Source organism: Xiphophorus hellerii, chromosome 7, assembly GCF_003331165.1.
Source record: "Xiphophorus hellerii strain 12219 chromosome 7, Xiphophorus_hellerii-4.1, whole genome shotgun sequence".
NCBI lineage: Eukaryota > Metazoa > Chordata > Actinopteri > Cyprinodontiformes > Poeciliidae > Xiphophorus > Xiphophorus hellerii.
Genome location: NC_045678.1, coordinates 22173318 through 22200270, shown reverse-complemented (window position 1 = coordinate 22200270; position 26953 = coordinate 22173318). Strand labels below are relative to the sequence as shown.

The 26953-nt window shown below is 36.2% G+C and overlaps 1 protein-coding gene across 6 annotated transcripts in view; it reads right to left on the bottom strand.

Moving 5' to 3' along the window:
- epha3 (eph receptor A3) overlaps window positions 1-10721 on the bottom strand; it is a 108921-nt gene extending 98200 nt beyond the window's left edge. For 2 of the 6 annotated variants that reach the window (XM_032567244.1, XM_032567245.1), the window contains exons 1-2: window positions 10422-10717; window positions 764-828 (exon numbers count right to left, since the gene is read on the bottom strand). In XM_032567244.1, coding sequence (XP_032423135.1) covers window positions 764-828; window positions 10422-10515 — 159 coding nt within the window. In that variant the 5' untranslated portion in view covers window positions 10516-10717. Of the gene's footprint in view, window positions 1-763; window positions 829-10421 lie in introns of all 6 variants that reach the window. The other 4 variants (XM_032567242.1, XM_032567246.1, XM_032567241.1 and 1 more) reach the window with 4 other exon arrangements.
- Window positions 10722-26953: the final 16232 nt, after the last annotated feature.

Below are 26953 nucleotides of genomic sequence, written 5' to 3'. Positions count from 1 at the left end.
ATTTTGTGGATGTTTCATTTAAATTAACCAAATTATTAAGAAAACATTTTATCTCTTCTCCTAATTGATTAGGAGTACCTTACATTGGTGTTCAGATATTTTTTTTTATTAATTTATTAGGAGTAGATTAAGAATAAGCAATACTTGTTCAATTCACAATAAAAACCATACTTTTTTTCTATGGTAAAAACTTATGAATAATAACATTTGAAGACATGTTTTGTTCTAAATTATGCGATAAACCTTTTCCTACAAATACAAATGTGGTGAAATAAAATAAACTTTTGATATCAAAATAGAAAACGCTGTGGTTTGAAGTAACTCAAATAATGTTCAACAAATGAGACTTCTAAGTTTGCATGCATTGTAAAAACACAATCAATGTTGTTCTTGTAATATTTTATTAGAGGTAGTCATTTTTATATCTCCTCTTACGAGGATCATTTGGGGGCAAGAACCTGAAGCCCGTTAATGCCTTAATCTCTCTTTAAACACACACACATATGTGCACAAACGAGAGCACATGAATGCCGTACAGTTTCCCTTACGTATCTCAACCATACGGCACACTGAATACTTAACCTTTGACCTGCAAGATGAAAAACAGGCAAAAACGTCTGAGAAAGTGGGTTAATCTACACTTGATTCTGTTGTTCAATAAGAGGATCAATGGAGTCTAAACATCATGATTTTTGTGGTTTAAGTCTTCATGCAGTTCAGGCATGATTAAAGTGGTGAAGGTAAAAGACTTAAAGATACTCACCCCATGTGATGGGTAGGAAATCCATCCTAGCTCCCCTTGGCTTGCTTTAGAGTCTAACAGGTTAACTGTGGTAGGAAAGAAAAGGAAAAGCAGACAGCATATGAGTGACCAGTTCTTGTTAGCCCCAATTAGCCTTCATTTAATCCCAAAGGAGAAATCTCCAACCTCAAGGACTGATTATTTACTCAGCTGCCACACACTGTGACTCACACGATGGCATTAAATGGCTCCATGGCTAACTTTGTGAAGACAGTGATACAAATAAAGACTCTCTGTTTCTGTTTTTAAACCTTTATTAATTATTAGGTTCCTAACCTGGTCTGTAGCTTAACACTACAATCAGACCTAAACTATTTTAGATGTTAACAATCTAAAATAGTTTAGATTGTTCCTTATAATGCATAAGGAACAACATCCTCATTGTTGGTCCTTACAGATTATAGCAGCTTGCAAAAGTGTTCATACGTGTTAAACTATATCTGCTTTCTGATATGTGACCAAAAATCACAAACTTTAAAGTATTTTATTTTATGTAAGTGACCAATTCATGTGAAGTGGAAAGCTTTCAATTTTTTTTTTACAAATCTCATGCTCCTAAATAAAGTATAACAGTGGTGAGAAGAAAGTCATTATTGAACAAGAATGACAAGTTATGTTATATTGATAAGATAATATGATGCTGTTGAATATATATATATATTTTTTCAGTAGCAAGAGGATGGTTGAACAGAGTTAACTGGAAGCTGGAAGAAGCTGTGTCAATTCAATCCAACGTCTGAAAATAGAAAGATGATAGGATGAGGTCAAACTGAACCTTTTGCCTTACATGCATGATGCTCTAACATTTTTTCAACACATCATCCCCACAAAAAAACATGGTGTTGGCAGCATCATGATGTGGGGATGCAAGAAGAGGTATGCTAGTCAGAGCCATTGGTTTAATACAATGAATGGAGCTAAATCTGTTTTATCTCATTAAATCTCAATAACATACAATAAATCATGTGTATATATTATGAAAAATTGGAAGTTGCAATTTCATTATTTCAGTGAACTGCAATATAAACTTGATAAGGAATATTAAAAGTTTCTAAATGTATATGCCATTGCTAAAAGTTGACTTTCACAGTAATAGAAGGAGCATACCTCTGATCCATGCGAAAGGGAGAACCCAATGCTTCAACCCTGCAGAATGTTTCAGGATCCTGACAGAGCTACTGAGATGTTAAGATTGTTTAAGCTTATATTTAGTAACTATTAGGTTCTAGGTTAATGATCTCGACTGTTTGATGGTAAGCCTTAGTAAAAGGTTTGCATGAAATAATTAAATCATGCATCTCTGAGCATAAGACTTTGAAAATTCAGCATTACTACTCAGATATGCTTCTGACTCAGTGGAGTTTAAGCCAATGAATATGTTTCACAACTAAAATAACTCTCCTTTTTCCATTTAAGGCAAATGCTGCATTTTAGTTTGTATTAGCTGAATATGTTTTCTCAACTGTGAAAAAGGTTTATATTGCCTGGAAAACTACAAACACCCTGCATAAGACACAGATGAACACAGAAAGCATATCTTTCCTCGCAGGTATTTTGAAGGTGGTGAACAAAAAATACGGCCAGGATTTAAAGAAGCCAAGAGACAAGCTTAGTTTCAAAGAGTCGTGCTTTTGACCCATTCAAACACCAGCCTACCTTGCTGCACACTCATTCATGGCGACAGAAGTGTAACCAGGTAAAGCAAAAGTGCTTCAAATCAAAATTTAAATGCAATCACCACTTTCAGAGGTAGTCCAAAATTCCATTGGCCACACTATGACCAAAATATGAATCCATTTAGAAAGAATGGAAATGTAGCCTGCATATGTGAGTGTGTGGGCGTGTATGTGTCTGTGTGCTCAAGAAGCCACTGTCAAGAAGCCGCTCTATTTTTCAAACAGGCATTCAACAGCAGATAGAGTAAATCCATGTCTAACAGAGGAAATATGACATAGGACAAATAAGACAAGGAACTCAGCGGTGCTATGATGCAAGCTGGGACCCTGGAAAACAGTTTTCTGTGGTGAGCTGAAGTCATACCCTTGTCAGTGGAGCAGAGAAGCAGAGTTTTATTTTATTTTTTAAATTCTGCAGTGCTGATAGAAATTCTATGACCAGCAGTGCAGGTAAATAGTACTATTGGAAAGTGTCATTCCTGCTGATGGATATGTTGAACAAATTACCTCTGACATACAATGTATTCCTTGAGCTCTGAATGGAATTGGAGCATTTTCTGCTGTTGTGTTCTCGCAGAGTGAAAGATTGCTATTGAAGCAAGCTGTCAGTATGGGTCACGCAGAAAGAAGAATATTGAGACAGCTTATTTGCTTAACATAAACCTGACTTCAGCAGGCAAATTGTCACAAGCAGAAACACAAACTTGTGATGCAAATCAAACATCCAGCCATGAAGGAAAATTAATCCCACAATGCACTGCATCAACCCACTTTGAGATTCAACAGGAAGAGGAGGAGTTTTAGGAAGGAAACTGTGCGGTCGAGGTCTATGGCACACCTTTGTAAAGTTCTATAATAAACGATCTCTCTCTCCTGCCACCTGGGAGGGCGATCATGGGGAGACAGTGGACTACCTGAACCCCGCCCTCATTTTTTCTACAGGCAGAGAGAAGGGTCACTCCAGAAACCGCAGCAGCTCTGAATCCAAAACTATGCAGGTGACTATATTGACCCAACCAAAAGACTAAGTCTTGGTTTCATTCAAAAATGTGCAGAAAGAACCTTGTCCAGTTGTTGCCAGTTCCCCAAAATTGCCATTGATAACCCAATGCTAGCTGACTCCTCCAAGAGAGAGAAGAGGAAACAACCAATTCAGCTCCAGTCCAGAGCTCAGAATCACATCTATGCTGAGTTTGATGCAAAAGAAAAACTCATTTTATATGGATTCATTACACAAAGAATGCGTGTAATGAATCCGTTGCCAGGCAAAAGCCACAGATCACCGTTTGATGCTGCTTTACCATTGCTGGAGAGCCATGCCAGTCTGATGCTGAGCTGAAAACGACACGTTGTGAGTCAGTAGTACAACATGCTGCAGCTGCTGGCCGATATTTTTCAACATTTATTTCAAAAAAGTTTCCTCATTTGTTCAGAAGCACAACTGAGTATCTCATTTGAATCTGCAAGTGTCAAAGAGAACTCTAAGCTGTAATTCAGTTTGCCATTTTTTTGTTGAGAAAATGCTCATCATTATTTTAATGTTTTTATTAGTGAGCTAAAAGACTTTCCAAAGCAGTTTTTTTTTCTTCTAAAGTCACAAAAGATCACAAAGTAAAGCAAAAAAAAAAAACTCCCTGAAAGATTACTCTTCCAACAAAACTGACTCATCTCTATAGTTCATTTCCTTCCAAAAGCAAAGTGATTTAGATCCAAGCACGTACAAACAAGTAACTTGCACACACCCATAGCAGAGGGAAGCAGCAATGCAACTAGACCTTACAGCTATGACATCAAGCACTGCAAACGCATACTCCCTGGATCCTCCTGGTCAAACTAGCGTACCGAATCCAGTGACGATTCTTTTCCAAATGTTATCCCAGGATAGCTGGCAACAATCTAATACGGACTAATATAACAATTTTCTTTATAAATATCCGCAGATTTGGCAACAAAGAAGTTCAGAAAGGAAGAGAAACAAAGAGACTTATCTACTTCTGGCTTCTAAGTCGAGCCACAGCAATGCAGCAGCACTCAGGCAGTTGAGTGGCAGAATACACATTACTATTAGAGTCTAATGAAGCTATCTGTTCATGTCAGATAATAGCAGCTCCGCATCCAGGCCCATTGCTTCCAATTTACATTTCTCAACAAGCCAAGCCCACATCTCAAATTGAGCTGAGCGAAGGAATTTGAGTGCAGAAAATTAGACGGCTCTCATATCGCAGGAAGGGAAAAAGGGCCCTTCAGCTGTACTTGGCATGAGGAATCAGCACCGACGCATATACAAGTAAACACAAATAAATTTTCCCATCAAGGAAACAATGGGAATACACAAATAGAGATGCACAGATACCGGCTACAAAAATACAATAAAAATACAAATAAATATATAAAATGATGCACACAGCTGCATCGTTGTTGTGTCCTGTGTTGCTGTGTCAGTCAGTTAGACTCTGTTCAACAAAAATGAATGAAAGTGAGATATTTCTCATGTTGTTTGATTTACTTCAATGTCTGAGTCTGTATTGCTGGTTCTGGTATCTCTTATCTTCCTCTTCACAAAACTTAACAGATTATGGGCTTAGGTGAAATTCATTCAGGTTTTCTGGCCATTCATAGTTCTTTAAGCAGGTGTCCGAACTTTGACAGTGCCATCACGTGTCAAGTCCTTCTTAAAAATAAATATCTAAAATCAAAGTTTGTCAGCATAGGTACTCAGGAAATGCTTCAAAATGTTTTGGTTGGTAGCTGAGCTTACTTTGGACTTGATACAAAACAATGAACCAACAAAGCAGATTATGTTCCTGCACAAATAATTATTAACTCCACAACTCTTCATTAGGTGTGCTTAAAATCTTGTTAAGACTATGGTTAGCCCTGTCCCTTGTGCACATTTTTCTACTCCATTTCTTTCTTCCATTCAACTTTTTATTGATGTGTTTTGGTGCAGCTACCTGCGATTCTTTAGGACTAACTCTCAAGTCAGTGGTCTTCCGTATGATTGTGCAGGCCAGAATTTCTTTTTTCAAAAATGTGTCATTATTATTTCTCTTATATACTATTACTGTTTTCCTAATAAACAAGATTTTTGGACTTCGTCACATTTGAGCCATTGTCAAATTTAAACACACCACTGTGCGTAACATGTCAAACACATGAGTTTCACTGCTTGGATTTGGTAACATTGAGAAATATTCAAATACACCAGAATGTACATGTAAATGTGTGTCTATATTGTTACCATTGGCAATCAGGTACCAGATAAAGTTCAAAATTTTTAAGGCACATGTCATATGCCCTCGTATGCAGTTGTGCCCTGAGTTACGTATGCTGAAATTTCGCCACAAGATTTCTGCTATTACTGCGCCTGAATCCTCAAACTAACACAAAATAAGACTGTACACAAAGATTTGCTGACAGTCTTTACGCTCTCTCTCTTTCACACACACACATGGACCCACAGAATCAGTTAGCAAGCTAACGTCAGCCAAGAATATGGCCCCTGCCCCATCAGGGAATGCTTCTAAACGGGAGTATTAATAGCAAACTCAGCCAGCCTGTCTGAGAGGGAGCAAAACATCAGAGGTGGAAACAGGTGAATCAATATATATAAAGCAAACCAAGACCACCGTCTAAAAACCCACAATGTGTAAGCTGAACCTGACAAATGGAGGCAGTCAATGACACTAGATATATGATGATTGTGCATGCTGTATAATCATATATCTGGTATTGCCCAGCGTAGTATATGTTGAGCAGGGGAGCACGGGCACGTAAAGGGGGAGAGGGACTGCTCATTTTGATGTCTGTGTTCTCATAATTTACAGCTGCTGATTTTTCCAGCACACATTTTAATTCGAGCTTCCCCTGCAACTAGTGCACAGCTGATGAACATGCAGAGGCAGACTAACGGCATCAAGATGTTGATCAGGCACATAGATTGGAGTAGAATAGAATAGAATAGAATGTTTCTGTGTAGGATGCTTCTGTGCATGTGAGAGCTGGCAGGCCGCACTGCAGGCAAAGCAAGGCGACTTGTGTCTGTGTTAAAGGGTGAAGTGTTCACCTCCCATTATGAATTATTCAAGAGCAAAGTCGCTCTGTCTGATGTTGTTGCTACTTGCCCAGCCCCTCTGTCCCCATTCTTTCTTTATTTCATATTCTTTCTATCTTTCTCTCTCTTTCTTTCTTTCTTTCTTTCTCTCTTTCCTTCTTTCTTTCTTTCTTTGATTCCATCTGTTTTCACACTTTATGCCTTATATTTTTGCCTTACTGTAAAAACAAAAACACTAGCACTGACATAAGTATGTTCCTCTGCATACTGTGTACATCATGGGAACATGTAGTATCTACATAATAGTTAAGTTTCACTCTAAACTAGTTGAAACCATGTTAAACTGACGTTGCCAGTCTTCCTCATTTGGTGAGCACACACAATGGCTTACAGCACATACAGAGAAGCTGGGATTTATTTATTTATTTATATATATATATATTATTATTATTTTGTGAGTGCACTAAAATTTCCTGCAGTTCTGAAAGGTACCATAGCTCACAAACGTTCATGTGTCCCAGAGGGACCGCAGCTCTGGGCTCTTCGGGGCGAGCAGCTAAAAATACCCGCGGCCTCCAGGCGTCCCGCAGCGGGCCTGTACCTCACACCACCTGAGAGGACAAGCTGCGCCAATTCACAACTTTTTTTTGTTTTCTTCCATCAGTGATGAAAGAAAGAACCGCGACAATCAAATGTAGCCTGCAACTTACTTAGTTGAAAAATAGATAAATAAATACCTTGCAACTACGTCGAAAGGTTTCAACGAGATCGTCGTGACCCACTAAAGGCCACACGAGTGCATGAAACAAAAAAGAAAAAGTAAAAAACGGTTGAGCCATAGCTGGACATGGGGAACGAAAGTACAAAAAACCTTACATTTTTTCTCAATGAGGAAGAACTAAATAAATAGAAAAGGGTTCATTATCGCTTGGTTAACCTGTGATTACATGTAGCTTCCTGCATAAACATTTGTATTTAATTTGGAAGTAATGCTGCAACACTCTCCATAAAATCTGTAAAAAAAAATTAAAAAAGAAAGAAAAAAAGGCATTTTCTAAAAAAAAAAAATAAAAAAAAGAGAAAAGGTCTTTCCCTTCTAGACCTTTTTTTTTTTTAATTATTCTCTACCAGCTAAATTGCTCAGTGACTGAAAGATCCCGAAATATTGCTGTATAGCAGGCATGTTCAAATGAATATCCAATCTACTGCAGGCAGGATATGTAATTACCAGCGTGTTGAGTAATAACTAACTGACCAAATATATAAATAAACAAAAGCACCTACTCACAGAGGCACACGAAACAATAGACAAGAAGAAGAAAAAACTTTCTTTTGTGATATGGCAAAAGTGAAATTTTAGAATTTCTTCATCATATAATTCAAACAAGATTTATATTTATTAAAATAGTTTTGTTTTTGATTTACAAAAACTGAGCTTGGAGCACTTTCCACTTATATCGTATATGGACACACCCATAAGTAAGGTAAAGCAGCTTGTAGTGGTTTTGTAGTGACTTTGGAACATGAGTATGGTGATTAATAATGTTAAATCAATGCTTATCGTGTGCTTTATAAATCAATAGTCTGCGTTCATCAGCTCTGCTATGTGTTTTTGATCGTTAGGCAGTAGCCAGATCCGTCCTAATGATGGACGCTGTTATATATTTTGCAGTGCATTTTCACTCTTGCGAGCTGCTTTTCGTGTTGAAATTGTGTTTTCACCCAGATCATAAGCTCCTGATATCTGCATGTATTTCTGTAAGGACGGAGCAGCTCCACGCTGACGCTCCCTGGCAGATTTATGAGATCGAAAACTGTCAATTGACTTAATTGCCTAATTTCTGGCATGTTACGCTTTTAACTAGCCACACTCTAAAGGAGTTGGTTTTGATGCGTTTGTGTGTATGCCTTTTTTTCACGAATGCCGAATGATAAAGTGTCTTCTCAGGAAAAAAAAATACACAAGCAGACACACACACACACACACACTCCACCGTGATATATTTTTCTTATATTTTGTGAAGTGTTTATCTCTTTCAGTTTCACTAACGTGCATCAGCAATATATCTCTTTCACACATTCCAGTACTGATATCTTGCACCATTGAATAAAGTTCCTCGCGCGGAGTCTGAGCTGTTTGCTGTAGGTCTGCGTAAGCGTTTGGTTTTTATTCCATTTTGTCACGCAGCATATTCTCCTAACTCACGCCGTCAAGGAGCGACCATAAATTACATATAATGCTCTCTCCTCTCCTGCACTGCTTTATACAAACGAACCAGAGTCCGATCGTCCCTGACTGCAGGGAGACTAAAGCAGACAACTCTCTTCTGTATTTTCTAAAAAAAAAATAAAAAATAAAAAAAAGTTTAATGATGTCGTTCAACAGGCATTTCAAAGCGTACAAAACCGAAATCAGCTTCAGTTAGATTTATCTGTCTTACAAACGAACCTCGGAGTTCATAAGGACACTTTGCCCAACTCTTGAAAAGTACATTTTCAAGTTCATTCACTTGGGAAGTCTCAAATAGGGAGACCACTGTGTGGCCTAAAACTTGAGAGCTTCCAGAGAGCGGTGGCAACAGAAAAATAAAACATAATTTGATAACTCTAGATATGATTCGTATATCTAATAAATTTGCTTTTTTTTGTCTTTGATCAACCACTTTCCTAAAAAAAGATTAACCTATCTGCACTCATTTGAAACATCAGTGAGTTTGTGTCCGACTAACTAAACAAAGAGGTATAAATACAGTGCATAATTACTGTATTTATAAACTCTTAACCAACTATATTATACGTCAGCCTGTTTAGATTGCTTTCCGACTTTAATAGTGTTGCGAGATGAGCATCTTCAATACTCGTCTGACTTTTGCTTCTCTGCTCGGCACTAACTGATATCGGACAAAATTACAGCATTTTTGAGAATATACACTGTTTTAAGAATTTCGTAAAGCTTGTCAATATAGTAAAAATTCAGCAATTTATCGTTTTTAAAGTCTTTATTTTTGCTGAGCGTCGTTTTACAGATATGGGGAAGTGACAGTGTAGACTTATAGGACCCGTCTAATAACGGGCGAAAAAGTCTCCTTAACTTTCACAGGGATCACAACTGAGAATTAACGAGTTTGATGAGAAGGTAAAATCCATGTGAAAATTTAAAGTGTTGCAAAGCCTTTTATCTGTTATAATGTACATGTTCACAGTGGCTTGCAAGTATATTTTGGGGTCAAAATATGCGTTTTCTTTTTTTTTCTTCTTTTCTTTTTTTAAAAGTACAATCCTGTGCGTTTTTACGCGCACTGCGACTGTGCTCATCCTCTACTTATTGCCTTAAAATGAAGTTCGGCTCACAGTTATCCTGTAACTGGGGCGTTTACCCCGAATGGATTAGTGGGTAGGCAGTAACCGACAGTTAGACATGAAGAGTTCCCTTGTATCTCCGTAACAACTCCCAAGGTGCGCATTTAGCAGGAGCTTTTTCAAAACTGACCTTCAATTCATGTAGATTTAAATAACTAATAACAGTCTCAAAACTGCCTTTCACGCCCCCTTCTCGAGATCTATGTTCAGTTTGAACGTCCGTAGACAGTTTGCTAGTTAAATGACGTCTTGTGTCTGTTGATGCCACACTGTCATATCCGTGCGCTTTGGATCATCTTCCTATTGTTGTCGCAGTTATTTGAAGAGTGATCCGCGACGGGCGCATGGCATGCTGCGATCAGTGCCGAGTGAAGCGCACCATTTAAACACACACATGCACACACCCTCTCTCTCTCCCTCTCATACACTCACACACACACACACACACACGCACACACACCCCGACTGACTGACACACACAGAGTAGCGAGCGCTCACGTTGATTCAAATGTCCGCAGAGTTGCCTTACCTTCATTGGGGGGGTAGATGATGAAGAAAGCAGGGACAACGCAGGAGATTAGAAGGTGTAAAATGAAAAGAAGTGATCGCGGATTGCAATCCATGGCGGCGGATCAGAGGTACAGAACTCCATGAAGCCACTGACTGGTCTGGGAACGTCTTCTCTCCACTCAGCTTTCCCCCCCTCTCTCCTGCTCCGTCTCCCTTCAGCAAGAGCAGTTTTCCGCTGGGTCCTACAGAGTCAAACCAACAGCAAAACACAGCGCTCAAGTTCATCACAGGTCAAGCAGAAACTGAAGTCTAGCAGGAACGTTTTTAGTTATAGGTTTTATTTTACATTTTACTTTTATTTTGCATATTATGTTTTTTTAAAAAAATGTTTGAATCGAGCTAATAAGAAATACGACCTGGGTTTCAGGGACGAGCTAAAAAATGGAGTGACATAGGGACTGCATGATGCTATTTTGTTTTACTGAGGCAACGATTTGGTAAGATTAGTGAAGTATTTAGTAATTCTAACTACGCATTTATGTTATATTATAGCTTAATGAGGTTAAGAAGGTTAATGCACACCTAAAGCTGTAATATTTTGTGACAAGTGAGAACAAAAGTCAGAGGTAGACTGCAGAAAATTATAATGAAATGTATCTGTCTATAAATGTAATGTTCAATCTTCTGTATCACTTAAAAAATCTTTCTAATAATAAATGTCAAAAGCATAACTGAACCCCTAAAATTTTGGTCATTTATTTTAGTGAATTTCTGCATGATTATTTGTGGCTACTATCATATTACCCCTTAAGTTAATGCTTTAGCTTAGCAGCTATGCTACTGTTACAGTTAAACTTTCTAGCAGGCTAATCAGGTGATATTCATGGTCATTTATGTCAGTAAGAGTATTTTGTAGTCTGGGGGCCATTTAAAGGCACAGCAAAGCAGCAAAAACATAAACACAATCACAGAACTGAACTTAACATTCAAAGAACAACACATACTAGCCAATGACTCTAATGCTCTTTTGTTTTATTGAAATTCAGCTATTTCACTTGTGTATTTTATCTGTTAAACATACTGATTCTAAGATGCACTTCACTTCCTGCATCATCAACAACAGAATTCATGGGGCAAAATGTTATGGTTCGTTTTTTGCAGTGTAATCCAGCTGTCTGCTTTAAGTTTTTACAACAACATGAACAACATGAGAATAAAAGTGATCCCAAAAAGTTTTTAATACATTTATTTTACATTGTCATTTCATGAGATGTTTTGCTATGTTGAATCTGTGACCTAAAATAAATTAACAAAGTTAAGTTGATATTTTAATTTTGTATTAGATGTATTTCTTATACTACCGAGATTATATCTTTTTACTTGTCATACTAATTTCATGAAGGGACAATGTTTTATTCATTTCTATGTTGATGGACATGTGATATGCATGTGGTCAGGTCTACTGTGGACAATTCTTTGAGAAGACCATTAGGGGCCCCCAACATCACAAAGTTTGTTGTATCCTGAAAGGCTTGGGTGGCAGTATAACGTCAGGGCTCTTGCTGAGACACCAGCTGTTGTGGTTGGGGGTTGGAGCTGGAGGTTAAGGCAAGGCATGTGATATATGGGAAAAGTTAAAGGACACAGCACACTGTGAACACAACAATATAGCGCCATTTGGACTTTGAGAACTCACTCCAAAATTCAAATGATCTCATTAGTATACACATGGACAAATACCTCATGTTTAATCATATATTAATCAGTGTTACATAAATGATATTCTAAGCCAAATATATATATATATATATATATATATATATATATATATTGAACAGTATAACTTAACACAGAAGTATAGTTTTATGATCTTCTGTCTGCCTTTTATTTGGGATTCTCATGCCACTAGAATGACATCTAGCTATGCTGTTCATAATCTGGCACTGATGACGCTGCAGCTTTTTAAAATCATTAGTTCAATGTATATGTGCACATTGTGGAATAATGGAAAATGTTTGTAAACATAATCTATAACACAATGATGCAAATTCAAGACAGTACTAAATATTCAGATTTTTAGGGTGTTTTCACATGTTATGCTCTGCATGCTTTTGGGGGATGGGATGATCAAGAACCCTTTGGATTCAACCTCAGAGTTTTACAGCGTGCTTAATGGAAATATGTTGGAACATGTGTAGCATAACTGTGGATGCAGACTACTTCATACATCTAATTATGCTATACTGCTAATCTTATACTAACCATTATATGATAAATTATTTAAGGCTTAATACAAGTTAAAAAAACATGCAATTTCTTGAAGATGATTGCTAAACCGATTACGCAATTTCAAGCAAACAGTCCATGTTTTGAAATTTTCAGTTGTTTGGTCATCATCCCCTGTGTATCCTGTGAGGTCAACGTGTTCAAGCACCATTTAGCTTTAACTGCTGAATTTTTACAGTGTATTTACTGTAAATCTTAGACCAACTACCTTAATAGCCAACAAAGAGCACCAGCTGTAAGATTCACAGCTCTTGAGCTTGTGGTGAATGCAGAGAAGAATGATGCGAGTGCTCTCCTTGCTACATTATTAAATGACTATGGCATGTGGATTTACAGCAGGTTTTAGACACGCCAGCCTTTGTCATACATCATCCTCTACATCCTACTAATTCACTTATTACACAGAGAAAAAGATTAATATGAGAGCCCACACAGCTAACAATCAATTCAGAAGATTGACATTCTGGCAATGAACGTGCTGTGATTTATTTTTTACAAATATATTATATATGTAAGCAGAGAAAAGATCTCGATGCAGTTGCAAAGAAAGCTATAGTGCTTTGTAAATACTTTCACACTTTAAGTTTTTCACCAAATAGCTGTTATTACCATTAGATTATATTACATGCAGATGATTTTCTTTTCTATAGCTTTGAGATTACGTCTGTAGACTGATGGTTGCACTGGATTTTGTTTAGTGGTATGCGAGTAAAGGTGGACTGAATACAAATACACACTCTAAATTTGTTTGTTTTTATTCTTAAAACATTTTTAAAATAATCATTTATTGTTACATTAAAATTTTGCACTACTTTGTGTTTTATTCATAATAATGTACATAATTATATTGATATGTGGCTTTATTATGTCAAAATGTGAACATAGATCAAAGTGGTGTAATTACTATTGCAATGTTCTTTAATTCAGATTTAGTGTTTTGTTACGATAGTTTTACCGTTTAGAATCACAAAAAGATTTGAGGTAGTTAACTAACTGTAAATTGTCATGAAAAATAATGTAGAAAATCTTTTTGTGACACAGTAGGAAAGAGCTTAACCAGTCATTTCTGATAATAACATACGAGTGACGTGGTATGGCGTTGCTTTGGAAAAAAACTTTGAGCTGACAGCCAAAGATAATAAATTGTAATTGTTTTTCTTTGGTTGTCTGAGAAGCTATGTCAATGCTTTTAGTCAATAAACCAAGTCAGTCCCAACTAATTGCTGAAAATCTGTTTCTTATTGCGGTGAATTGGAAGAATGTGATGGGTCCCTCCCATCTACATTCACTCCAACATTTTCTTTTTCTACTTTTCTCAAAGAACGCTTGTCCATCCTGATCTCCTGCCAGTGGAACAATCAAGTACAAAAAGGAGGAAAATATTGATTTACAGCCACAGTTCGAAGTCGTGGTGTGTCCCGACAAGGCTGAATACCGCTCCAGACTCATGGAGCAGATGTTGTTTAGAAGCAGCTTTGAAGCTGCCATGTCCTGGCCCTCTTACACAGTAACGCACAAACAAACAAACACATAAGCTGAGTGTGTTTACTGCTCGCTGTCAGTGCTCTCTTCCTCCCTGCGGTTCTAAGGGCAGTGCATTCCTCCATACTTGCGGGGTTGCGAAGGAGGAGAAGCCAGCAGGCTGCTGGCATGTAACTCTATCCCCCCACAGCAAACATCGTACTAGGAACGCTTTCATATGTTTGCCAGCACCACAACTCTTCATCCATTTTTCATCTTATTTTTTTTCTTAAAGAACTATAGGAGATTCTGAATCTAAACAAAAGTGTAGAAGGCATTGCACTATTTTGGACTGAAACAATAAAACTGTTATAATGCTTAATGGGGTAATTTCACGGGAACATGTCTTGGTTAGATGAAAATACAAGTTTACTTCCATATGACAAAATGTTCAACTTATCTTATTCAAAAAGAGCGGGACCGAGAGTGACCGTTTATATGGAAAAAAATATTAAGTGCCTCTCTGTTTTCCGTATTTGGACCAGTGATTAATTAGGTTATGGTTCATGAGCAAATCCCCCCAACTCAGTCACTGAGAGATAGTCTTGACAGGACTGACCAGCCAGCCATAACAGGGCCGGACACAGCCGACTCTTTTTCTGCGACATCTCATCTCCCAAAACCACATTACACCTCGACTAGATTTTTAAGGTATGGGACTATTACTATAATAACCAAAAGGTGACGGAATGGATTATCCTATGCCAAAAAAACCCCAACAAGGATAAGCAGTGAGTGTTTGCACCTTTTCTTTTTAGTTAATTATTGGTTTCCTATGGCTCATGAGCCAAAACACTTGTTTACATTGCACAAGTCCTTTTTAGTCACCATCAAATGTTATTTCATGTGAAAATGTTTTTTTTTTTATTTATTTAGGTGCTACTTTTTTCATGACGTATTTATTACATGAAGGAGCCTTAAGACTACAACTTAAAACCAAATGTTAGAATTTCTGGCAACCTGAAGTTTATTTTATTTTTTTGTTATTGTTTGTTTAATATTGTTTAGTTATTTACAGGTTAATATTTATTTTTAATATCACTTTACGGTGTTGTCTTAAAAAAAATATATCTCAGATTAGTGAAAGCAATTATAAAACAAAAATAATGCATTCGTGTTTGTTTATACTTGACCAGACCAGACTTTTGTGAAGTAATGTCCATTTCTCTTTATCAATGACCAGCATGAAAGAACATCAAGTAAAAAAATAGAAAAAAAGAAAGAGAAACACAATTGCAGCTGTTGTGGAATTTCTGCTACATATACAACGGTCAAGCTAATAAGAGCATAAAAAGTTTTTTTTTCTTCAGTTTGAAAAGTTGGAATTTTTTTTGTTTTACTTTTGTGGAATTTTAATAGGGTGTTGTTCTACTATAGCTTGGTTGAAGTATAATAGTAACGCATCTTCAAAATAAATTCATGGTAACATTTATCATTTTACTGCTCTGGAACTAGGAGGTAGCTGGTATGGGGTACATGGCGCACAAACAAAGCAAATGACTCCCACCCAAGAAACCACAATTTCATTTTAGATTCCTGTGTGTGGTGAGGTTTAGGTAATAAAACTTTTTTAAATTATAAAAAGGAGACATGAATGAAAAATATTATCATAAAAATCCAAATAAAAAAATGTCCCTTGACTATCTGAATTTATAGAAGACCGCAACTTAACCTCAACAAAGTTCTGCCAATAGTAAAGTGGAGCTATAAAAAAAAGTCTCATTAATGCCTTATATGAGGAAGTGGGCAAAACACTGTAATGCAAGAGTGTCAAAGTTATTTTCATTTTGAGCCACATCAAGATCATGAACATTCTCAGTTTGCTGGTTGTGGCAGAATGCATTGATAAAACTACCTAAAACAAACTATTAAAATGTCATAACTTTCTCTCCATTTGAAGTACTTCTTAAAATTAAATACTTAAATTCTTTTCACACTGATATAATTTGGCACTACACAAATAAAAACTGATTTGATTTGACTGGTGAGTTTATATTTAGGCACACGACAGTTATCTTAAAGTTTATTTATGTGGCCTTCTAGACTCTCGAGAGCCGCATAAATAGTTATGGTGGGCTGGATTTGGCCCGCAGGCCTTGAGTTTGGCACATGTGCTGTAGTGTGAAATCATGTATTTCAAGCTATGAGAGGAAAAGCAAGACACATTATGAAATCTATTGCTTTTGAATTACGTAGGGTGAAAATGCAAACTGTCATCCTGGTAAAGATGAGTAAAAAGTCTTTTAAAATTGCATTGTCTTGCATTAGTTTAATTTCCATTTAAAAAATCTACACTAGCTTTCTACCAATAACAGACAGATGCTTTTAATATTGTGACTAAACAATTGAGAGACAGACTTCTCCTGCCTTTGTGAGCCTACAGTTCAAACCTACTAACCAGGAAGATGACAAACAACCTCCTTTATTCCTTGGAGCACTTGATTAGAAGAAAAGCAGTCATGAATTCCGCTCACTTTTTATTTAACGGTGCCAAAAAGAAGAGAGTGAGTACATTTACTCAGTAAAACAACATAAAGAAAACATTTACCATTTCATCTGGGAACACATTAGGTTAGCTAAGCCTTTAACTAAGGATTAATTGAACCTTAGTCAGACAAAAAGTTTCTTTTAGTGTGGTAAGCAAACCAATCTCAACCCCACCATAAGAGCTGGTAATTAGAGAAACAGGGGACAAAATTTGGTATCCTTGATGGTATTGTGGCCAAAATTTACAGGGAAAACTACAAACATTTCAAAAGGAAGTCGTATTTTATCTTTTGTACACTCACCCCTCTACATGCAAACACACCCCACTCAGTAGTGGAAAATAAAGTTCTGAGACATTAATTAATTAACAAATTCTGTGTAAATTAATACAACTATACACATTTTTTTAAGTTATTAATATGACCACAAACATTATTCTACTTTTCAGTCACCAAATAAATAAAACCGAATGAACCAGTAATTTGAGTCTTGAAATGTAAAAGCATTGTTCTTTTTTGCCTAGAAATGCAGTTGTTTGAAGCAAATGGAAGATCATTAGTTTCCCTGTGTTTGTTTAGTAATTTCACAGATTTGTGATATGGGACTCATGGCCAAGTGCTGCCTGAGATAATCAGCAACAGTAGAATGAAGGCATTGTGTTGTGGTGAGGACGTTCTGTGTTCAAACACTGACGTATAATCACTTGCTATCCATCTCTGAAGGTTAGCCTAAGTACTCTGGCAAACCTTAGAGTACAGAGGTTAACCTTCCTCTGCTGTTCCTGTTGCCAGACTTGAGCAGGATACATTCCTTCTGCAATAAGATTAAAGTTATCCAGTCCACCCAGGTTTCAGAACAATATCTGACACATGAAATTAGATATTTTTATACCCAATCACATTTCAAAAGCAGTATGACTGAGCTCTAATAACAAGCTGTCATAGACAAAAAAAACTTTTATATTTTGGATAACAATTACAGATACTTTTTTTAAAATAGATTTAATATAATGGGTTTCTTGCAAAATTTCATAATCCTTAAAATGTTCAGTTTTTATTTTTTTTACATTAAAACCACAAATGTCAATGTGGTTAATTTGGACTTTTTGTGGCAGACTAACACAAAATAGTGCTTAATTATGAAGTGCAAGAAAACATGCATGTTTTTTTTAAAACTCAATCTTTCCCTGCACTTGTTCCCTGCTACAACTACATTATAATTTTCCCACTGAGGAAAAAGGATAATTCTATTCTATTCTATTCTATTCTATTCTATTCTATTCTATTCTATTCTATTCTATTCTATTCTATTCTATTCAGGCTTCCATAAAGACCAAGTGCAAAACTAATATTTCTCCTGTTGACAGATTGTCCTAACTAAGCTCTTGATCTCTGCAGGTCCTCCAGAGTTATTATGGACTACTTGGTTTCTTCTCTGAAAATTGCAGTTTTATCCTATTTATCATTTTCTGGAGACAGATTAAACAATACTCTGTGAGGTGACTAAAATTGATGCACTAATTTTGATCATATTCCTGCTTTAACCTTGTCTACAATTTTATTTCAGTAATGGTCTCCAACAAACCTCTGCGACCGTCACATAGCAGCCATAGAATTGAAGTTAGCTTCTTTGAAATACGTGATTTCTTAATGTAGTTCAGAATAAAGACGGTTCAATGCAAATGAATATCACACATTTCGGATATCTGTTTGAAAAAATATCGTAAACTATGGAAAGTTTGTAGTTTTTTGTGCTCCATCAAGTAAAATCCTACTAAGACACAATAATATTTGTGGCTGTACATGAGAAAATGTGAAGTTCAAAAAGATGTGGATAAATGTTTCAGGCAATATATCTGACTGAGGTGCATATTAATTTATTCTGTAAAATTGGATGTAAAACACTGTTGGCACAAAACCATATAAAAACCCATAAGGTGGTATTAGCTATCAAAAATACCATAAACATAATAGCACTTTCTATTGTTTTTTTATCCATAAGGGTGCATGCTTGGGAAGGAAGCTGGGTGAGCTGCTACACTGTTGCAAACACATTTAGCTTAAATGTGTTTAAGTTAGTACCTTAAAATATTCAGATGAAACACATCATAACTGTTCAGATAATGGAGTACAAGCCCTGAAGTAGAGTGTGTTAATATCACAGAGCTTTCACATAAGCAGCCAACTGGTCAAAGGCTCCTTCGATCGCTCAGACTCATTGGAAGCATCTGTTCTGACTTGACTATTGCTGTTCTTTTTATCTATACATCCTCCTTAATATCAGCCCATATAACCAGACAAGCTGCATGTATGTTTATTTCCACATTCTACATTTATGCCACATATTCTATATATACAGATGTATGTATACAATCAGCTGCTATTTACGTCCAAATAAACAAAGTCTTTCCTTCTGGTCTTGCAGGAGAGGAAGACGACAGAAAACAGAAGTTGCTGTGAGTTCAGGAAGCACACAAACATACACCCCCACAGACAAACACACACGCAGTCATTGCCTGAACTTTGCTAAATGTACTGCATGAAATGTTCCTTTTCTATCAGTAATGGCTAGCTTGGAATTTACTTGGACAGATGTTAAGCTTTTGAGCAAAAAAACACAGTCGCTCCTCATGTTTTGGAGGATTTAGTGATTTTGGTCACCTTTGGATCATTTATCTCTCTTGAACAACAAGGACAAAAAAAACAGCATTGACAACCTGGTTAGCAATTATATTATTCTTTCTATTGAATCCAGCTGAATGTCTACCTGGCCAATCAGTGAACAGGAGTTGTGAATGATGACATCAGTTTCCTGCACTCCTTTAGAATTGTAGTCTGCCTAAATGGGGATTGTAGTTTGGAAATGGCAGCAGAGGAAATGAAGTGAATCAGTTATTGTAGTCCAAGGTTTCCAAATATTGAGGAATTTAAGTAAGAGCAAGAGGAATGTAGAAGACATTTTATTGCTGTCAAAGATGTCGTGGGCTAACTCGCCACAGGGTTCTTTACTGCACACACAATTTTCTGTTATCTTCATCAAACTCACACATTACATATGTCACGGACAAACATTAGCGACTTGACTAAAATCATATCAAATCATTTGAAACTTCAGGTGAGCCCACACCTCCAGCAAGCAATCAATTCTCAATAGTTCAATAGAGTCCATTCCCTTGGTTTGTTTTTTATCAGGCTGAGAAATGTCAGCTCATGCTGAAATGGAACGATTGATACAGAATGTTGAGGTTTTTAACAAGACATAGAGCAAAGTATTCATTTACAAAAATGAAAGTGGTGTCCTACGTTTGTGGAAACTAAAATTAGACATGTTCTCAGCAATTACAACTTGAATTGAATTGAACAAAAAACATATATAAAAAATACAGTGAGATATATATATATAATTGATAACTTTTGGCAATTGTTTTTTAAAAGCTAATTATTTAGGTTCGTTCATATAGTTTTTTTTGTCACATCCTTGCAACATTTTGTTGTTGCAAGGTTTACTGTTCCAAGAAGTTAAAAGTTATATTTATGATTTATTATCAAGTATATTCAGTACTTCATAAAAATACATACCAGTGCTGTCAATTGAGTAAAAAAATCTATCAAATTAATCACACTATAGTGTTGTGATTAATCATGATTATGCTTAACTTGGTAATCTTGAAATGTAAAAAAGAAAATGTTTCATTGTCTCAAACCACGCATCTCAAACCACGTTTTGCAGGTCTTCATATTCAGGAAGTTTTTTTTAAAAAAAGTCATTTTGCTTTAAACATAATGTTACAAACGTTTTGCCCTGTAGTGGAAGGATAATTCATGTTGCAATAAGTAGCGTATATACAGTACTACCCTGGTGTTATCCAAACATCCATTGCAGTGTTTTAAAGAAAATTTACCTCTGAACATGACTGTCCTCGCTCATCTTCTCACGTCGTTTGTGACTCTGCATTGCTGAATGCAGTACATGACAATGTAGCACTCTGCTGTGAACTAGGTAACTCTCTGAGGAAGAGAGGCTTTTAGGTCAAAATAGGTAATGCAAATAATTTGCATTATGTCATTTTAATGTGTTAAACCTTTTAGATTAATCACATGCATTAATATTGACAGCCCTACTAAATGTGTTCAGCTAATGATTTGGCTCTTAGCAACAGTCAGGGTTGCTTATGTGGTCCTTTTGGAAAAATGATTTCCTACCCCTGCTTTCCTTATTTTGTGCTAAGCATGTGTTTTTCACTGAAAGATCAATGGTAGCACACCATTTCTATTGGTGTGCAAATAATAAGAGACCTCTGTGGAAATAACCACTCAATACAAATTAATAATAGTTTAAGATTAATAAAATAGTTTTTGTATCAACTTTAAAAATTGTGAGACTTGAGCTATTGAAGATGGTAGTCTGCTTTGGTCTTTACCCTTGTGCTTTCTGTTAACCTTATTTAAAGACCAAGTTATCTGAATTCATACTAAATTAAAAACTGATGTATTTGTTAAAGTTCCCACATGTTGATTTGAATTGTTCAGTCATTGCCTTTAGGTTCTGCTTTTCCAAGCTTCAAGAAATTCAGGAGTCATGCTGAATAAAGAAAACCACGGGTGTGGTGCATTACTACCAGTCTAAATCTAAGTGCTTTAGTAAAACGCTCTATTGAAACACGCAGAGTCTGGGTTAAGCTCATGAAGGAAGTTTCATTCTTACTGGAATGCTGCTTTGTTTGTGGCAACACTCTTTAGGGTGCTGCTATGCAAATTATGAAAATTACAAGCACACAGAAAACACAACTAAGCATTTTCTACAATGCAGTTATTCATTAGTTACTTCGGGAGTCAAAGCGTTCAGCCACAAGGCAGTTTAACTTTAAAACCATGCTCAGAAGTGTTTTCTTTTATATTATTTTTAAACTGACTCAATTAAGAATTTTTTTCTTTTTTTTATTGACCAAACAACTGCAATTTGTATTTTTTTAGGTATGAATAAACTAAAGCCTCATTTTAAAGATAAATTTTACATAATGGGAGCAGCTATGAGTGCAGCAATAAACACAACTTTACAAGAAGCTTATGGAGCTTTAGAAGTTTATAGAAACTCAAGTTGTTCATGGATAAGTAGGCAAGACTCTGTCAGGGAGCTCACAAGAGAAAATGATCAAGAAAAGTGAAAAGCTGAACTGCTGATTTGAGCAAGTAAGCCACTGTGTGCCTCTTAGACTGCACGTGATTGTGTTTGCTCAGTTGAAAATAATCGCATCAACTCATAATAAGAGGTTGTCACGCTAATGATTATACACTGTTGCTGATGTACAAGATGCTTGCTCATCAAATTAACTTGCACACATAGACAAAAAGTAGCTAAAAAGAAAGGTAAAACTATTTTGATGCTTTCCCAGATTTAGTGTAGTGAGATGTGTTTGTTTCTTCCAGCCAAAGCAATGGGTACAAAAGTATGACACTGTGGCAAAGATCTGATCGTTTTGCTTGTATAAAGTGTCTTTAGGAAAATTTAAGGAAGAAACTGAACTCATTAATTTCAGCACCATTCACCATAGGTAGAAAATAAATTGCCACAGTCATCTCAGTAACAACACAGACACTGAAAAAGAAAACAAAAAACAGGGAAATCCAGAGAAAATAGTTGAAAGCAGAAAGCTAAAACAACCATGCAATTACTGAATGTGCTACAAGTGCAGATGGAGCATGAACTGGGGTATTGAGGGAGAATGGAAACAGGGACCGCAGGGAAAAATAAGTGTTGAAAAGAGTCACAGACAAACACGGATAAAATTAACGATAACTAGAACCACAGAAATCTAACAAAACCCCCAATAATTTAAAACACATTTTGGGTGAATGGCCAGGAAACTGCTCAGATCCCATTAAGGTTCTATGAATGCTTTGCAAAAATCAAATATATTATCCCAAGAAAAACTGCTTAAACATCAAAGATATTGAAATCCTTATTATTGAACTTCAAAATACTATACACACATTTGACAAAAAGACCTGTGTGTCTTTTTGTTTGTGAGAAAACAAAAATTATCTCAGCCTCAAAACTTTTGGATACAACTATTGTATTATGACAGTTTGTTTGTCCAGATGACTTAAAACATTAATAAATCCTCCAGAATTAAACATCAGACAGCTCTCTAAATAAGGCAACAGCACTTGATCATGGCTCACCATTTCCAAATGTTGTTCCCATAAACCCACATGGAACTCCATCATAGAAAAGGTATGTTGGCATTCATTAGCTCATTATTTGTCAGCATCGTCTGAGAACGAACATCCTCTGGAACACATGGATATAATCAGCACAATTCAGGCCACAAAACCACAGTGTTAGTCTAATCTCTAAATACCATGTATAATGGGCTGTGTGTCATTATGCTGCTTCCTTTTATGACACACATAATGTCCACAAAACAGCAGTGTGATGAATTGTATGTTTACATAGAATCCAACCAAAACAGTGAATAACACAAACCTCATCAGGTGTCAGAGCGGGCGTCTTTCAAGCCAAGAGTATTTGATTCTTTTCCTAACATGTTTTAGACGTTTTAAAACACACTTGAGAGGGATACAAGAGTTTTTCTAAGAAGCGGGAGGCTCCCTGACAAAACGCTTTGATTTGTTCGTGTAGGTTGTAAGGTTGAAAAGCCTAGACATTTGGAAAATTTTGATTATCCTGTCTTTAGCTGTCTTAATCTTTCTTTCTATGTGTCCCCCTCTCACTTTTGCTGCTATACAGGCTTCCTGAGAGCAGAGGGATTACCTCCATTTGTCTTCATTAGCATATTAGCTAACAGGGTTTCATGCCAGAGCCCGTGGGAAACTGCTGTAATTGCGAAGATAGCTGTGGACTAAACCACTGAGCTTGATTCAGTAATGGAGAGATTTTAGAGAAACGCTTTACCTTGATGCTTATGTCTCATGCTCTTTTCTGTTTTCTTTCCATGTGTGTTCTAAAGAATGGGGACGAAACGACTGAGAAAAAGACGGCAACTCAAGAAATTACTCTTTGCAGCCAGCTGGTTCCAAATCTTGTCACAAGAATTCAACAAACATAATCAGGGTGCTACATTTTTATGAAGAGAGTCATCACAAAACTGTCAGCCATGCTTTTGAGATCAAGCTGCTTTATGATGAGTATTTTTAACCCTTCATTTCATTCAGATGAATGGAGCAATAAATTTTCAGTGCAAATCTGAATCTCTTTTGGAGAAGACCTTGTTTGATCCGTTCTTACATATGGATGGTTTCAATACGCTTTGATTGCTCTCACTTCAAAAACTTCCTATAAAGCCAGATAGGCTCCCGAGATGTTTTTAATTGCAAGGCACAAACAAACATGAAAATTACAGCAACTGAGTCCAATTAGTGCATGCTTTTCCATTGCTTTCTATAGTTTTATGAGTTATTATGTGCCTGTTTAATGAATTAGTTGGCACTGTATATTGTGAAATTTCAAAAGCTGAGGTCAGAAGTCAAGTTGTAAACTATGATCTGAATCAAAATTCAAATGTTGTAAGATTATGATCACATAAGCTGGCTTAAAAAAATAATGAATGTTTATTAATATGAATGATTACATTGTGAAAAATGTACATTTTAAATAGTGAAGATTAGCAGTACTGTACATTACTAAACAGGTTTTTTTTCTGCAAAACCTCTTCTGTTTGTGTGAACTTAATGTATTATACTTCATGACACAGTACTGAATTCAATTATTAATACTGGATTTGAGCCAGGTACGCCATTTTTTTTTACATCAGTTTAACCATGCACAACATTTGTGTCTTTTTAATTGAAACAGGTCAGTGGAGAGTCTAATCAGCATCTGTGAGAGATGCGTTGCCAAAACTCATGTAGAGCTGGCTGGCATGTTTATGTAGCTCCATTAAAAAACAGAAATAAGTATTTGGACAACCTTTATATGAACAAATAAACTTTATTTAAAAGGGGACAGTGTGCAGCTCAAACATAAATGTCACAAATTGATTAATTAACTAATTTGCATCTGCAGTCCCAATAAATAGCAATACCATTGTCTAAATATTGGTGCTATGTACAGATTCAAAAATCGATTAATATTAATCACACTCTGTGATCAATCTCAATTAATCTCTGTGCCTAACTTTGTAATTGCCCATTTAGCACATGTCATTCTATGCTTCTTTAAAAAAAGGAAAATATTCTATTGTCTCAAACCAAACACGTCTGAATATTCTAGATTCTCCAGGTTTTTAAATTCAGATAGGTTTCAAGGAAGTAATTTTGATTTAAATGTTAATTTAGAAATGTCTCTAGCCATTCATTTCCTATGGAACTTGTGCGATAAGGCGACCGTCACTGTCCTCATCCAGCCAAGCGACTGGATTTTCAAGCATATACACTTAGATGTTCAACTTTGGATGCAGTGGCAGAAAACTTCACCTTTTGTTGTTGTTTGTCGCTCTCCGTGTGTAACATAACTCATACCCTAATTACCTAATAGAGTTACCTAATTCACAGCGCTACTGTGAATTAGGTAACTCTCATATGGAGAGAGGTCTTTGGGTTACGTTTTAAATTAGGTGGGTTGAATAATTTTAACACCTTAAATATTTTGATGTATGTGTTAAAGTTGACAGCCCTACTAAATAATCTTGAAATATAGCTAGTAGCTATAGTATATTCCAGAAACCTGACAAAGTTTCTGAAATATACTATAACCTTGTCCAGAAAACCTCATGTTTTCTGGATCACATAAGCTTGAAATGTTACTTGTATGTTTTGAGAAGGTTTCAGAGAATAACCACTTAGTTCTGGTAGCATTTGAGTTGTGCTGTATACTAACAGTTATACTTAAGAATGTGAATGTGCATGAGCAAAAAACTAAAAATTCTGTATGTGCATTTTTTATATTTGCAAATAGCAACTTTGTGCTTCAGTTACAACATCAACAATAGTGTAGACCATGGTAGTAAATTGAAAAGTGATTTGGTTCTAACATTGCCCCTGGTAATACACTTTGTGAAGAGGATCTGAGCTCTCAGCTATTAAGAAATGATCACTTTCATGGAGGCATGGACACTATGAAGCTTACCGGAAATCCGCTGTAAACAGTCATCACTGCAAATAGATTAGTGCCGAGCCAAATGAGGTAGTTGTTAATGTTAATAATTGGAAGTGTGGCCGACACGGACTGAAAGACTTTGTTCACTTTCTCCACTTACATTGCTAAAACTACAGGCAGACTACAATTCTAAAACAGCACAGAAAATCGATGTCAATGTTCACAACTTCTCCTTCTGTTTGTGGACTAGAAAATTTACTCGAGGGAATCCAAGTGAAGGGGAGAAAGCCCAGACTTAGCTGTAAGCGAGAACTAAATAAAAAACAGAAAAGTGCAGAAAGGCAATAGCCAGGCTACACTGTTAGACCTTTTATTGTAATTTTACAGTAACTTACTGGCAACACTGTTGCCAGTAAGTTACTGTAATTACCATTCTACAGCACCCTTACTGGCAACAGTGTTGCCAGTAAGTTACTGTAATTACCATTCTACAGTACCCTTACTGGCAACAGTGTTGCCAGTAAGTTACTGTAATTACCATTCTACAGTACTCTTACTGGCAACACTGTTGCCAGTAAGTTACTGTAATTACCATTCTACAGTACTCTTACTGGCAACACTGTTGCCAGTAAGGCAACAGTACCCTTACTGGCAACAGTGTTGCCAGTAAGTTACTGTAATTACCATTCTACAGTACCTTTACTGTTATGATATTTCACAGTTAATTTTTACTGTGAGTGTGCTTTACAGTTATAACTGCATTACTGTAAATGTAGTTTATAGTATAATACAGTAATTGTATTTTATAGTAAAGCTGGTCTACTGTAAACTTGTTTCACAACATAATGTCAGAGTTTTACTGTAAATTAAAGTTTACATTTCTTTAAGATAAGAATATTTTACCATAAACTGAAAAATTTCATAAAAGAAATTTTAGTCCAAGTACTGTGAATAACAGGTATTTATTTTCAGCAGATTTGTAGAAATAAAATCCATTTACATATTCGCAATGTCATAAAAAACAATGTCACAATACAATATAATGTGCTATAAAACAACAAAACCATAGAACACATTTCCTACATCAGAAGAACTTTTATTCCATTCGTCAAACAAAAGCAGTGGGATCCATCTTGTGGAAGCTGAACTGTAAAGAATAAGACAGACAATGTGGGAGGTCATGAGATGGTCAGGAAGTTA